Source organism: Manis javanica, chromosome 1 (assembly GCF_040802235.1).
Source record: "Manis javanica isolate MJ-LG chromosome 1, MJ_LKY, whole genome shotgun sequence".
Lineage (NCBI taxonomy): Eukaryota > Metazoa > Chordata > Mammalia > Pholidota > Manidae > Manis > Manis javanica.
Window position 1 is genome coordinate 169,393,110 of NC_133156.1, and position 13,785 is coordinate 169,406,894.

The 13,785-nt window shown below is 39.3% G+C and overlaps 1 protein-coding gene across 2 annotated transcripts in view; it reads left to right on the forward strand.

The window, feature by feature from the left end:
* LOC108402257 (charged multivesicular body protein 3) overlaps positions 1 to 13,785 on the forward strand; it is an 88,638-nt gene that overhangs the window by 55,803 nt on the left and 19,050 nt on the right. For both annotated transcript variants that reach the window (XM_017668674.3, XM_017668673.3), the window contains one exon: positions 12,635 to 12,814. In XM_017668674.3, the coding sequence (XP_017524163.1) occupies positions 12,635 to 12,814 (180 nt within the window). The remainder of the gene's footprint in view (positions 1 to 12,634; positions 12,815 to 13,785) is intronic.

The following is a 13,785-nucleotide window of genomic DNA, read 5'->3' on the forward strand; positions in this document are numbered from 1 at the left end:
AGATGGTAGAGTTCTGATCACATACAGTAAAGAGACTTAATTGGACATCTGGGTCATTCAGTAGAGACCCCAGAAAGGTCATACCTTAATATTAAGGCTAAACTAGCCCTAAATTAAAAGCTGTTGTAAACCCATACCAACAAAGTTTAAAAAGATGTCTTGAAAGCTGATCTACAGATAGCTTAACTGCCTGCCATAATCAAGCAGAATGCTCTTAAAGGAAGACCAAAAATTCAGACAATGAAAAATGAAACATTCAAAGTGTCCACCATCCAATGAAAAATTACTAGAAAGAAGCAGGAGAAAAATCAGGCAATATAAATAGACCCAGAAAAGAAAAAGAAATTTAATAAGCAGATAAAGATTTTAAACAGCTATTGTAAATATGTTGAGGAATTTAAAAGAAAACATGAACATAATGAGAAAAATAGGAGATGCAGAAAAGAACAGAATGGAACTTCTAGAAGTGAAAGATCTAAAATGAAGTGAAATAAGATGAAAACTTCACCAAATGGGTTTAACAGGCAGATTAGACACTACAGAAAATATCAGTGAAATTGAAGATAGTAATACAAACTGTCCAAGCTGTAGTACAGAGGGGAAAAAAGTGAAATAAAATGAACAGCCAGTCCAGTAACTTGGGGAAGAGTAAGTGGTCTAATGTATAATTTGAGTTTCAGAAGGAGAGGAGTCAGGATAGGCTCACATGAAACAATGGCTGGTGAAAACTGTAAACCCACAGATCCAAGGAACTCAGTGAGCTTCAAACAAGATTCACACAAAGAAAACCACAGTCAGGCATGTCATTGTCAAATTATTGAAAATTAATAAGGAGATAAGACAGTCTGAGAAAAAAGACACATTATACATAGAAAACAAAAAGAATGATTAAAAATTTCTTATCAGAAATGATGCAAACCAGAACATCTTTCATATTGGTGAAAGAAAAAAACCCCACATTATCCTAGAATTCTGTATCCAGTGAAAATGAAGGTGAAGTAATGAAATTTTTATACAAAAGAGAATTTACCACCAGTTGATCTACAGTACAAGAAGTGCTAAAGGAAGTTGAAAATGTTAAGGGAAAACCATACCAGGTACATACTTAGGTCTACTTAGAGGAATGAAGCATGCTGGAAATAACAAGTATATACATAAATATATATATATTTAAATTTATTTTAAAAATTGGTTGTTTAAAGTAATAATGTAGGGCTTATAACATTAACATGTAGAAGTAAATAAACTGTATGACAATAGTAGCATAAACAATTGATTAGTGTCATTTTTAGAAACCTCATAAATTTAGTTAGGGTCCCACAAGCCTCGTTAATGCTGTTTTATACTTTGTTCATTGTATGCCTTCTCACATCCATAGCTCATTTATCTTGTTAAATGATATTCAAGCCTTACTCCTGCTATTTCCCATTCATAGCAATTTATTAGTTAGCTAACTCTAACATGTATTAGAAAAAGATGATGAGTTTTGGAGTCTTAACAATACCAGGTTAATTGCTATCAATTAACTATCGAGCTCTGTTAAAAATCTCAGAATTGTGACAACAAAACCCATGTGCCCCTGGCAATGATAACAGTCATAAAGGCCAGTGAAATGGAATAGAGAGCCCAGAAATAAACATATGGTCAGATGATTTTCAGCAGGGGTGCCAAGACCATTCTATGGGGAAAAGACAGTCTTTTCAACAAATGGTGCTGGGAAAACTAGATTTCCACATGCCAAAGAATAAGTTTTGATCCTTACTGTTTTTCCCTCTCCTTTGACACCAAATGCAATGGTGTATTTTTTCCTACATATATGTATAACATTAACAATATTATACACAGCAGTAATAGTATAACTTCATTCAGGTTCCTGGACCCAGTTCCAATCTGTGTAAGTATGTGGGAGGGGGTCTTCCCATACATACTACCACGAAGCAATTCTGGAACACAAGGAGGGTGTTGGAGAACTCAATTCAATTCTGATGCTATCTGCCTAGAGACAGCACCAGATTCCCAGGTTAAGGACTCCATCCTACAAGACTGCCCTCCACCCCTTACTCCAAACCCTGGTTGCAAGCCCCTGTGCTTCTGCACAGGAAGGCAGTTCCTGTGCTTCTAACCTACCCACTGCAGACTGCAGCTTCCCACGACCTCCCCCTTAGATTCAATTAATTTGCTACAGAGGCTCACAGACTCAGGAAAACACTGAACGATCACCAATTTAGTAAAGAGTACCATAAAAGATACAAGTTAACAGCCAGATGAAGAGAGACATAGAGCAAGGTCCCAAATAAAGGAGCTTCTGTCCTCCTGGAGCTTGGGGCCTGGCACGGTGGCACATGGAGACATCCTGGTTTCCCAAGCATAGAAGTTCTGTCTCTGACCAAGAAGCAGAACTCAGTTGAGGAGAGCAGGCAAAGCAGAGCAGAGACCAAGTGAGCTCTTCTCGTGGGTTTTGTGAAGGCTTCACTGCATAGTCATGAATGACTAAATTGCTGGCCATTGGCTGATTCAGCCTCTAGCCCCTGTCCTTGGGAAGGGGTCCACAAGTCTCAATGATATGACAAGACACCCATTTCACCTTTAAGACTGCAGTGTTTTTAGGAACTGTGATGAAAACCAAATATACCTGAGAGAGAAATATTTGGTTGTATGAATGACCAAATATGTATTTTGTCTAACTTATTATGTCATACATACCTAATACCATATATAAAAATTAACTCCAAATGGATCAAAAACCTAAATATAAAGTAAAAGTATAAAACTCTTATGAGAAAACAGGACAAAAGCTTTTCATTACATTTGGCAGTGATATCTTGAACATGACCCCAAAGCCATAGGCAACAACAAAAATAAAAATAGACAAATTAGACTTCATGAAAATCAAAAATTTTTGTGAATCAAAAGACACAATATAAAGAGTGAATGTAGGAGGCAGAGCCAAGATGGTGGCATGAGTAGAGCAGCGGAAATCTCCTCCCAAAACCATATATATTTTTGAAAATACAACAAATACAACTATCCCTAAAAGAGAAACCAGAAGATACAGGACAGCAGCCAGGCTACATCTATACCTGTGAGAACTCAGCGCCTTGCGAAGGGGGTAAGATACAAGCTGCGGGCTGGCGGGACCCAAGCGCCCCTCACCCCAGCTCCCAGCGATAGGAGAGGAGTTGGAGCGGGGAGGGAGAGGAGGCCCAGGACTGCTAAACACACAGCCCCAGCCATCCGCACCAGACCGCAGACACACAGTGCATGGGGTGCTGGATACTAGGGAGACAGGACAGTAAGACCTGTGAGTGGGTCCCAGCAGCTGGTGCCCCTGGGACAAAGAAAAGCGAGTGCTTTTTTGAAAGACTTAAATCCCACAGCTGGATGGAAGCGTCCCAGGACACTTAGCGCAGCAGCTGGGAATCCCGGGGAACTCCGGGTACCCTAATCCCCTGGGCGGCAGCACAGCTCAGAGGCCCTGCATGAAAATAAACAGCCTCCCACCCGTTTCCCCTCCAACGCTGCTCCGCCATAGTGGAGCAGCAGCCTGAGGCCGGCCACGCCCACAGCAACAGCAGAGCTTAACTCCACAGCAGCCAGGCAAGAATCAGAGACCCCATCTGTGTGCAGCTGCCCAGCACTAGCCACTAGGGGTCGCCGTTCTCCCAGGAGAGGAAGGCCACAAACTAGCAAGAAGGGACGTTCTCCCAGCCAACACACGTGCCAGCTCCCCACAACTACCTCTATCACCATGAAAAGGCAGAAGAATTTGATACAGACCACACTAACCCAGACATCCTCCCCTGAGAAGGAATCTGGAGAGATAGACCTAACCAATCTCCCTGAAAAAGAATTCAAAATAAAGGTCATAACCATGCTGATGGAGCTGCAGAGAAATATGCAAGAGCTAAGGGATGAAGTCCAGAAGGAGATTACAGAAATGAAACAATCTCTGGAAGGATTTATAAGCAGAATGGATAAGATGCAAGAGGCCATCGATGGAATAGAAACCAGAGAACAGGAATGCATAGAAGCTGATGCAGAGAGAGATAAAAGGATCTCCAGGAATGAAACAATATTAAGTGAACTGTGTGACCAATCCAAAAGGAACAATATCCACTTTATAGGGGTACCAGAAGAAGAGAGAGAAAAAGGAATAAAAAGTCTATTTGAAGAAATAATAGCTGAAAACTTCCCCAAACTGGAGGAGGAAATAATCATTCAGACCATGGAAGTACACAGACCTCCCAACAGAAGGGACCCAAGGAGGACAACACCAAGACACATAATAATTAAAATGGCAAAGATCAAGAACAAGGACAGAGTTTTAAAGGCAGCTAGAGAGAGGAAAAGGTCACCTACAAAGGAAAACCCATCAGGCTATCATCTATCATCAGACTTCTCAACAGAAACCTTACAGGCCAGAAGAGAATGGCATGATATATTTAATGCAATGAAACAGAAGGGCCTTGAACCAAGAGTACTGTATCCAGCACGATTATCATTTAAATATGAAGGAGGGATTAAACAATTCCCAGACAAGCAAAAGTTGAGGGAATTTGCCTCCCTCAAACCACCTCTACAGGGTATTTTAGAGGGACTTCTCTAGATGGGAGCACTCCTAAGACTAAATAGATGTCACCAGAGAAAATAAAATCACAGCAAAGAAAGCAGACCAACCAAATACTAACTAAAGGCAAAAAATAAAATCAACTACCCACAAAAGCAGTTCAAGGAAACACAAAAGAGCACAGAATAAAACACCCAACATATAAAGAATGGAGGAGGAGGAATAAGAAGGGAGAGAAATAAAGAATCACCAGACAGTGTCTACAATAGCTCAATAAGCAAGTTAAGTTAGGCAGTAAGATACTAAAGAAGCTAACCTTGAACCTTTGGTTACTACGAATCTAAAGCATGCAATGGCAATAAGTACATATCTTTCAATAATCACCCTAAATGTAAATGGACTGAATGCACCAATCAAAAGACACAGAGTAATAGAATGGTTAAAAAAGCAAGACCCATCTATATGCTGCTTACAAGAGACCCACCTCAAACCCAAAGACATACACAGACTAAAAGTCGAGGGATGGAAAAAAAAATATTTCATGCAAACAACAGGGAGAAAAAAGCAGATGTTGCAGTACTAATATCAGACAAAATAGACTTCAAAATAAAGAAAGTAACAAGAGATAAAGAAGGACATTACATAATGATAAAGGGCTCAGTCCAACAAGAGGATATAACCATTTTAAATATATATGCACCCAACACAGGAGTGTGAAACAGGAGCATATGTGAAACAGATACTAACAGAACTAAAGGAGGAAATAGAATGCAATGCATTCATTTTAGGAGACTTCAACACACCACTCACTCCAAAGGATAGATCCACCGGACAGAAAATAAGTAAGGACACAGAGGCACTGAACACGACACTAGAACAGATGGACCTAATAGACATCTATAGAACTCTACCATAATCAACAGGATATACATTCTTCTCAAGTGCACATGGAACATTCTCCAGATTAGACCACATACTAGGCCACAAAAAGAGCCTCAGTAAACTCAAAAAGATAGAAATTCTACCAAGCAACTTTTCAGACCACAAAGGAATAAAACTAGAACTAAATTGTAAAAAGAAAGCAAAAAGGCCCACAAACACATGGAGGCTTAACAAGATGCTCCTAAATAATCAATGACCAAATTAAACTGGAGATCAAGCAATATATGGAAACAAATGACAACAACAACACATAGCCCCAACTTCTGTGGGACACAGCAAAAGCAGTCTTAAGAGGAAAGTATACAGCAATCCAGGAATATTTAAAGAAGGAAGAACAAACCCAAATGAATAGTCTAATGTCACAATTATCGAAATTGGAAAAAGAAGAACAAATGAGGCCTAAAGTCAGCAGAAGGAGGGACATAATAAAGATCAGAGAAGAAATAAACAAAATTGAGAAGAATAAAACAATAGAAAAAATCAATGAAACCAAGAGCTGGTTCTTTGAGAAAATAAACAAAATAGATAAGCCTCTAGCCAGACTTATTAAGAGTAAAAGAGAATCAGCACACATCAACAGAATCAGAAATGAGAAAGGAAAAATCATAATGGACCCCATAAAAATACAAAGAATTATTACAGAATACTCTGAAAACCTACATGCTAACAAGCTGGAAACCTAGAAGAAATGGATAACTTCTTAGAAAAATACAGCCTTCCAAGACTGACCAAGGAAGAAACACAAAATCTAAACAAACCAATTACCAGCAAAGAAATTAAAGCAGTAATAAAAAAACTACCCAGGAACAAAACCCCCAGGACAGATGCATTTACCTCGGAATTTTATCAGATATTCAGAGAAGACATAATACCCATTCTCCTTAAAGTTTTCCAAAAAATAGAAGAGGAGGGAATACTCCCAAACTCATTCTATGAAGCCAACATTTCCCTAATACCAAAGCCAGGCAAAGACCCCACCAAAAAAGAAAACTGCAGACCAATATCCCTGATGAATGTAGATGCAAAAGTACTCAACAAAATATTAGCAAACCGAATTCAAAAATACATCAAAAGGATCATACACCATGACCAAGTGGGATTCATCCCAGGGATGCAAGGATGGTACAACATTTGAAAATCCATCAACATCATCCACCACATCAACAAAAAGAAGGACAAAAACCACATGATCATCTCCATAGATGCTGAAAAAGCATTCGACAAAATTCAACATCCATTCATGATAAAAACTCTCAGCAAAATGGGTATACAGGTCAAGTACCTCAACATAATAAAGGCCAAATATGATAAACCCACAGCCAAATTCATACTGAATAGCGAGAAGCTGAAAGCTTTTCCTCTGAGATTGGGAACAAAACAGGGATGCCCACTCTCCCCACTGTTATTGAACATAGTACTGGAGGTCCTAGCCACGGCAATTAGACAAAACAAAGAAATACAAGGAATCCAGATTGGTAAAGAAGAAGTTAAACTGTCACTATTTGCAGATGACATGATATTGTACATAAAAAAACCCTAAAGACTCTACTCCAAAACTACTAGAACTGATATCAGAATACAGCAAAGTTGCAGGATACAAAATTAACACACAGAAATCTATGGCTTTCCTAAACACTAACAATGAACTAACAGAAAGAGAAATCAGGAAAACAACTCCATTCACAATTGCATCAAAAAGAATAAAATACCTAGGAATAAACCTAACCAAAGAAGTGAAAGACTTACACCCTGAAAACTATAAGACACTCTTAAGAGAAATTAAAGAGGACACTAACAAATGGAAACTCATCCCATGCTCTTGGTTAGGAAGAATTAATATCGTCAAAATGCCCATCCTGCCCAAAGCAATATACAGATTTGATGCAATCCCTATCAAATTACCAACAACATTCTTCAATGAACCAGAACAAACAGTTCAAAAATTCATGTGGAAACACCAAAGACCCCGAATAGCCAAAGCAATCCTGAGAAGGAAGAATAAAGTGGGGGGATCTCACCCCCCAACTTCAAGCTCTACTACAAAGCCACAGTAATCAAAACAATTTCGTACTGGCACAGAAACAGAGCCACAGATCAGTTGAACAGAATAGAGACTCCAGACTTTAACTCAAACATATATGGTCAATTAATATACGATAAAGGAGCCATGGACATACAATGGGGAAATGACAGTCTCTTCAACAGATGGTGCTGGCAAAACTGGACAGCTACATGTAAGGATCACTGTCTAACCCCATACACAAAAGTAAATTCGAAATGGATCAAAGACCTGAATGTAAGTCGTGAAACCATAAAACTCCTAGAAAAAAACATAGGTAAAAATCTCTTGGACATAAACATGAACGACTTCTTCATGAACATATCTCCCCAGGCAAGGGAAACAAAAGCAAAAATGAACAATTGGGACTATATCAAGCTGAAAAGCTTCTGTAGCAAAGGACACCATCAATAGAACAAAAAGGTATCCTACAGTATGGGAGAATATATTCATAAATGACAGATGTGATAAAGGGTTGATATCCAAAATATATAAAGAGCTCATGCACCTCAACAAACAGAAAGCAAAAAATCCAATTAAAAAATGGGCAGAGGAGTTGAACACAGTTCTCCAAAGAAGAAATTGACGTGGCCAACAGGCACATGAAAAGATGCTTCACATCGCTAGTCATCAGAGAAATGCAAATTAAAACCACAATGAGATATCAGCTCACACCAGTAAGGATCACCACCATCCAAAAGACAAACAACAACTAATGTTGGCGAGGTTGTGGAGAAAGGGGAACCCTCCTGCACTGCTGGTGGGAATGTAAATTAGTTCAACCATTATGGAAAGCAGTATGGAGGTTGCTCAGAAAGCTCAAAATAGACATTCCATTTAACCCAGGAATTCCACTTCTAGGAATTTACCCTAAGAATGCAGTAGCCCAGTTTGAAAAAGACAGATGCAACCCTATGTTCATTGCAACACTATATACAATAGCCAAGAAATGGAAGCAACCTAGGTGTCCATCAGTAGATGAATGGATAAAGAAGATGTGGTACATATACACAATGGAATATTATTCAACCATAAGAAGAAAACAAATCCTACCATTTGCAACAACATGGATGGAGCTAGAGGGTATTATGCTCAGTGAAATAAGCCAGGCAGAGAAAGACAAGTATCAAATGATTTCACTCATATGTGGAGTATAAGAAAAAAGAAAACCTGGAGGAACAAAACAGCAGAATCATAGAACCCAAGAAAGGACTAACAGTTACCAAAGGGAAAGGAACTAGGGAGGATGGGTGGGTAGGGAGGCTAAGGGTGGGGAAAACGAAAGGGGGCATTACGATTAGCATGTACAATATGGTGGGGGTTATGGGGAGGGCTGTGCAACAGTGAAGACAAGTAGTGATTCTACAGCATCATACTACACTGATGGACAGTTACTGTAATGGGGCATGGAGGGGGACTTGGTAAAGAGGGGAGCCTAGTAAACATAATTTTCTTCATGTTATTGTAGATTAATGATAACAAAATAAAAATAAAATTAAATTAAAAAAAAGAGTGAGTGGAGCAAAAAGGCAACCACAGAATGGGTTTTACAGTATTTACAAATCATATATCTGATAATGAATTAATACCCAGAATATATATAGAAGTCCTCAAATTCAACAACTAAAAAAAGCCCCTGTTTAAAAATGGACAAAGGACTTGACTAGACCTTTGAGTCTATAGAATATTTCTCCAAAAAGATAATAACTGCTCAGTAAGTACATGAAAAGATGCTCAAGGTCACTAATCAGGGAAATGCAAATCAAAACCACAGTGAGATACCACCTCACACTGCTTAGGTTGGCTGCTATCAGTCAAAACAAAACAAAATAACAAGTGTTGACAAGGATGTGGAGAAATTGGGACCATTGATCATTGTTGGTGGAAATGTAAAACTGCAGTACCTGTGGAAAACAGCATGGCTGTTCCTCAGAAAGTTAAAATAGAATTACCATGTGGTCCAGCAATCCCACTTTCGAATATTGCTGTGGACTGAAAGTTTGTGTCTCTCCCAAAATTCATTGTGTTACAGCTCTAATCCCCAGTGTAATGTATTTGGAGGGGGGCATTAGGAAAACGCCATGAAGGTGGAGGAACCCTCAGAAATGGGAGTAGGAACTTTGATAGACACTAGAAAGACAATCTCTGTCCATCATGTGAAGATACAGCAAAAAGGTTTACATTTTCAAACCAGGAAATGGGTACTCATTAGGAACTGAATTGCCCAGCACCTTGATCTATTTCCAGCCTCCAGAACTATTTGAAATAAATTTCTGTTGTTTAATTCACTGAATCTATGGTATTTTTGTTTAGCAGCCTGAACTGATTAATACAGATATTAGTACTAAGAGGAGGTGTTCTGCTGTAACAAACACTTAAAAATGTGGAAGCAGCTTTGGAACTGGGTAATGGGTAGAGGCTATGAGAGTTTTGAGTTGCATGCTAGAAGAAGCCTACTTTGCCAAAAATGAACCTTTTAAGGTGAGGGCTTAGGGAAAAAAAGGATGCTGGAGTCAAGCCTCCATCTTCTTAGAGAACAACACATCAGTAACCATATACAGAATGTGGGTAGAATATGGATGGTAAAGGCCATTCTGATGATGTCTCAAATGAAAGTGAGAACCATGTTATTGGAAAATGGAGAAAAGGCAGTCCTGGCTACACAGCAGCAAAGAACTTGGCTGAACTGTGTTTGGGTTCTAGTGTTTTGTGGAAGCTAGACCTTGCAAGCAATACAATTGTATAGTTACTGAGATTTCTAAGCGAAGTGTTGAAGGGGTGGCTTGGGTATTCCTGATGGCTTATAGTAAAATGAGAGGAGAGAGAAGTGTGTTGAAGAAAGTATTGTTAAGCAAAAAGATTTGGAATAGCCTTATCTTTCCATATTGCAAAAGATGAGAAGGCATGTCCAAAAGACACCAAGGGTATGGCTAGACCAACCATTTGATAAAGAGATTGGAATTCAGCTAGCTCACTGCCAGTTTGAACTGAAGGAGATGAATACAGGTTGGAATGAAGGAAGGCTTGTTAGACTTCTTAGATTCTGAATGATAGGACTATAAAACCATTTGGCCTTGAATTTGCACAACACTTCAAGGAAAGGAAGAAATATCCCTAACAGTACTTCAGAGAGTGTTAGTGCCAGCACCTCAGTTCCTATGCACCAGATGGCTGCTGATCAAAGCTGTTAGGAAGGGTGGCTGACAGAGCCCAGGGGCTGTAGCCCCACTGCCCAGCAGAGCCTCGGCTTGAGAGGGACCCCACAGAAAGTCAAAGCTTGGTGGTGCTCTGCCAGTCGTGGGATTATGTTGCCACCCCAGTAGGTTCTGAGTATCAAGCCAAAGAGTCATAAGATCTCGTAGATTGCCTTGCTGAGTTTTGGGCTTGCTTGGGACTTGTCACCCGTTCCTTCTTTCCTATTTTCCCCTTTTGGAATGGTAATATCTATCCTTTGCCTGTCACAGGTTCATAGCTGGAGAAAAATTTTGCCTCAGGATCAATCATACCTTCAGACTCACCCATATCTAATTTAGATATTTTGTTGAGACTTTGGACTTTAGAAATTAAAGTTGATGCTGGAACAAGTTGACTTTTGAGGCTGTTGGGATGGAACAAATGCATTTTGTATGTGAGAAAATAAACTTTGCGGGGCCAGAGGCAGGATGCTATGGACTGAATATTTGTATGTCCCCAGACTTCCTTTGTTGAGGCCATGATCCCAGTGTGAAGTGGGGTATTTGGAGGTGGGGCCTTTTCACATTAGGAGAGTGTAGCCCTCATGAATGGGTATAGTGCCCTTAGAAGAGACACAAAAGATGATGCCTTTCTCAGCCCTGTGAGGATACAGCAGGAAGGCATCCATCTGCAAACCAGGAAGCGGGAGCCACACTGGTTGTTGGCACTGTGGTCTTGAGCTTCCCAGCCTCCAGAACTATTAGAAATACATTTAGGTTGTTTAAGGTACCCAGTCTATGGTAATATAGGTACATACACAAAAGATTTAAAAGCAGGAACTCAAAGGATACTTGCATACTCGTGTTGATAGTAGCATTATTCACAATAGCTAAAGATAGAAAACAACCCGTGTCCACTGATGGAGGACTGGATAAGCAAAATTTGGTATTCACATGTAATGGAATATTATTCAGCCTTGAAAAGAAAGGAAATGCTGATATATTCTACAACATGATGAACCTTGAGGACATTATGCTAAGTGAAACAAGCCAGGCACAAAAAAATTAATACTGTATTATTATACCTGTATAATGTACATAGAATAGTCAGCTTCATAAAGACAAAGTTAAACAGTGGTTGCTGGGGGCTGGGGGAGGAGGAAGTGGGGAGTTGTTATTTAATGGGTTTGAGTTTTAGGTTTGCAAGTTGAGAAGAATTCTGGGGATGGATGGTGGTGATGATTCCCAACAATATGGATGTACTTAATACCACTGACCTGTGTACTTAAAAATGATTTAGATGGTAAATCTGACATTCTGTGTATTTTAAAAAATATTCTTTGAAAAGTTAAAAAAATATTTAATTTTTAAATTTAATTAAAAATTACTTTAAAATATTCTCTATTGTTCTTAAAACACTTAATATAGACATACTTTACCTCTAGTTGATGCTATCATGGTACTTCTAATATGTTCAGGTTTTCCTTAAGTTGCAGGTTTTTAATAAATCATTAATGAATGTACAGAGATTATACTCCCATAGTTAGGGAAATAGTACTTTTGTGATTACTAGAGCAAGCTCTGGAATTCATTTACAGTATTTTTAAAGTTCCTTAGCAACAGTATCAACAAATGTTGGAGTAGACTCCCAAAAAGTTTGGAAATTTTTTCCAGTATAATAGGGTTTACTTTTCTTTTTACTTGTAGATTACTGTCGTTTCTGGAAATAATACTCACCACATGAATTATTTTACTTTCATTTATATCCTCCTGTCTGTTTTCCTATTTCCTAGACACATTTAGACCACAGTAAGAGCAAATTTGACAATGCCAGTAAATCTGGTTTACCCTTAATTTTTTGGTGTTTTGTATTATATTCAAAATCTAAAACAGATATCCAGAGAGAAGAAGAAAAAGTGAAACGATCTGTGAAAGATGCTGCCAAGAAGGGTCAGAAGGATGTCTGTGTGGTCCTGGCCAAGGAGATGATCAGGTCAAGGAAGGCCGTGAGCAAGCTGTATGCATCCAAAGCTCACATGAACTCCGTGCTCATGGGGATGAAGAACCAGCTGGGTAAGAGACCACTTACCTTACAGCCACCCCAATACTGCTGACATTCTTTTGAACAGTTAGAGCTCTGGTTTTTATTCTTTGTATTGTCTTAGTTGGGGTGTTATACAGATGAAAATATAACTACTGCTATCATTTTTATTTTGTTGTTATTCTTCTGCCAGTGTTGAAGTAATGGCAACATTTAGATATAAATCTGCTTTGTGTAGAATTTAGAATATAGTTTCTCATGTGAACAGTTATAAAGTGACTGAGAGTTGAGCCATAGGAGTAAGAAGTAGGCCTACTTGTTACAGTGAGTCTGAAGAAAAGAGTTGCCTCTGTCCAGAGCCCAGAGCTGCCCTAGGCAGAATTCTGCAGCAGGTTAAGTTTGTCTTTGGCTTTCACCCACCTGCTTTTCTGCCTTATTTCTGACTCTCTATGTATGCTTCCTTACTGTGATTCCCACTCGTTCAATACCAAATGTAATGGTGTATTTTTTCCCTACGTATATGTATAACAGTAACAATATTATACACAGTAGTAGTAGTAGTATAACTTCATTTGGGTACCTGGACCTGATTCCAGTGTGTATAAATATGTGGGAGGGCGTCTTCCCACATATACTTACACCAAGCAATTCTCAACACCATCAGGGGCCTTGGTGTGCGACTCTAAGCCAGAGGGATGGAGTGCCTGAAGTTCCTGAAAGTTCCCAGCCTGCTGGGCTAGTGTGCCTAGATGATTTTGTCCATCTGACCTTTCTCCTGAGCAGCAAGCTCTGTGTAATCCTTGCCCCTTTAGCAGCCCTCTTGCTGTTGGGAACTGTCAAAGCACTGCCTTTCTTTTGTCCTGGAGCAACCGGTTGTGGGTACCTGTTCTCCACAGTGGATGGAATCTCAGTCTCTCCAAGTATCCTGCCTAATCTCCAGAACACCATGTATGGGTTCATGCTTCCAGAGCAGATCTCCAAGGCTGGCTGTTCAGCACTCCTA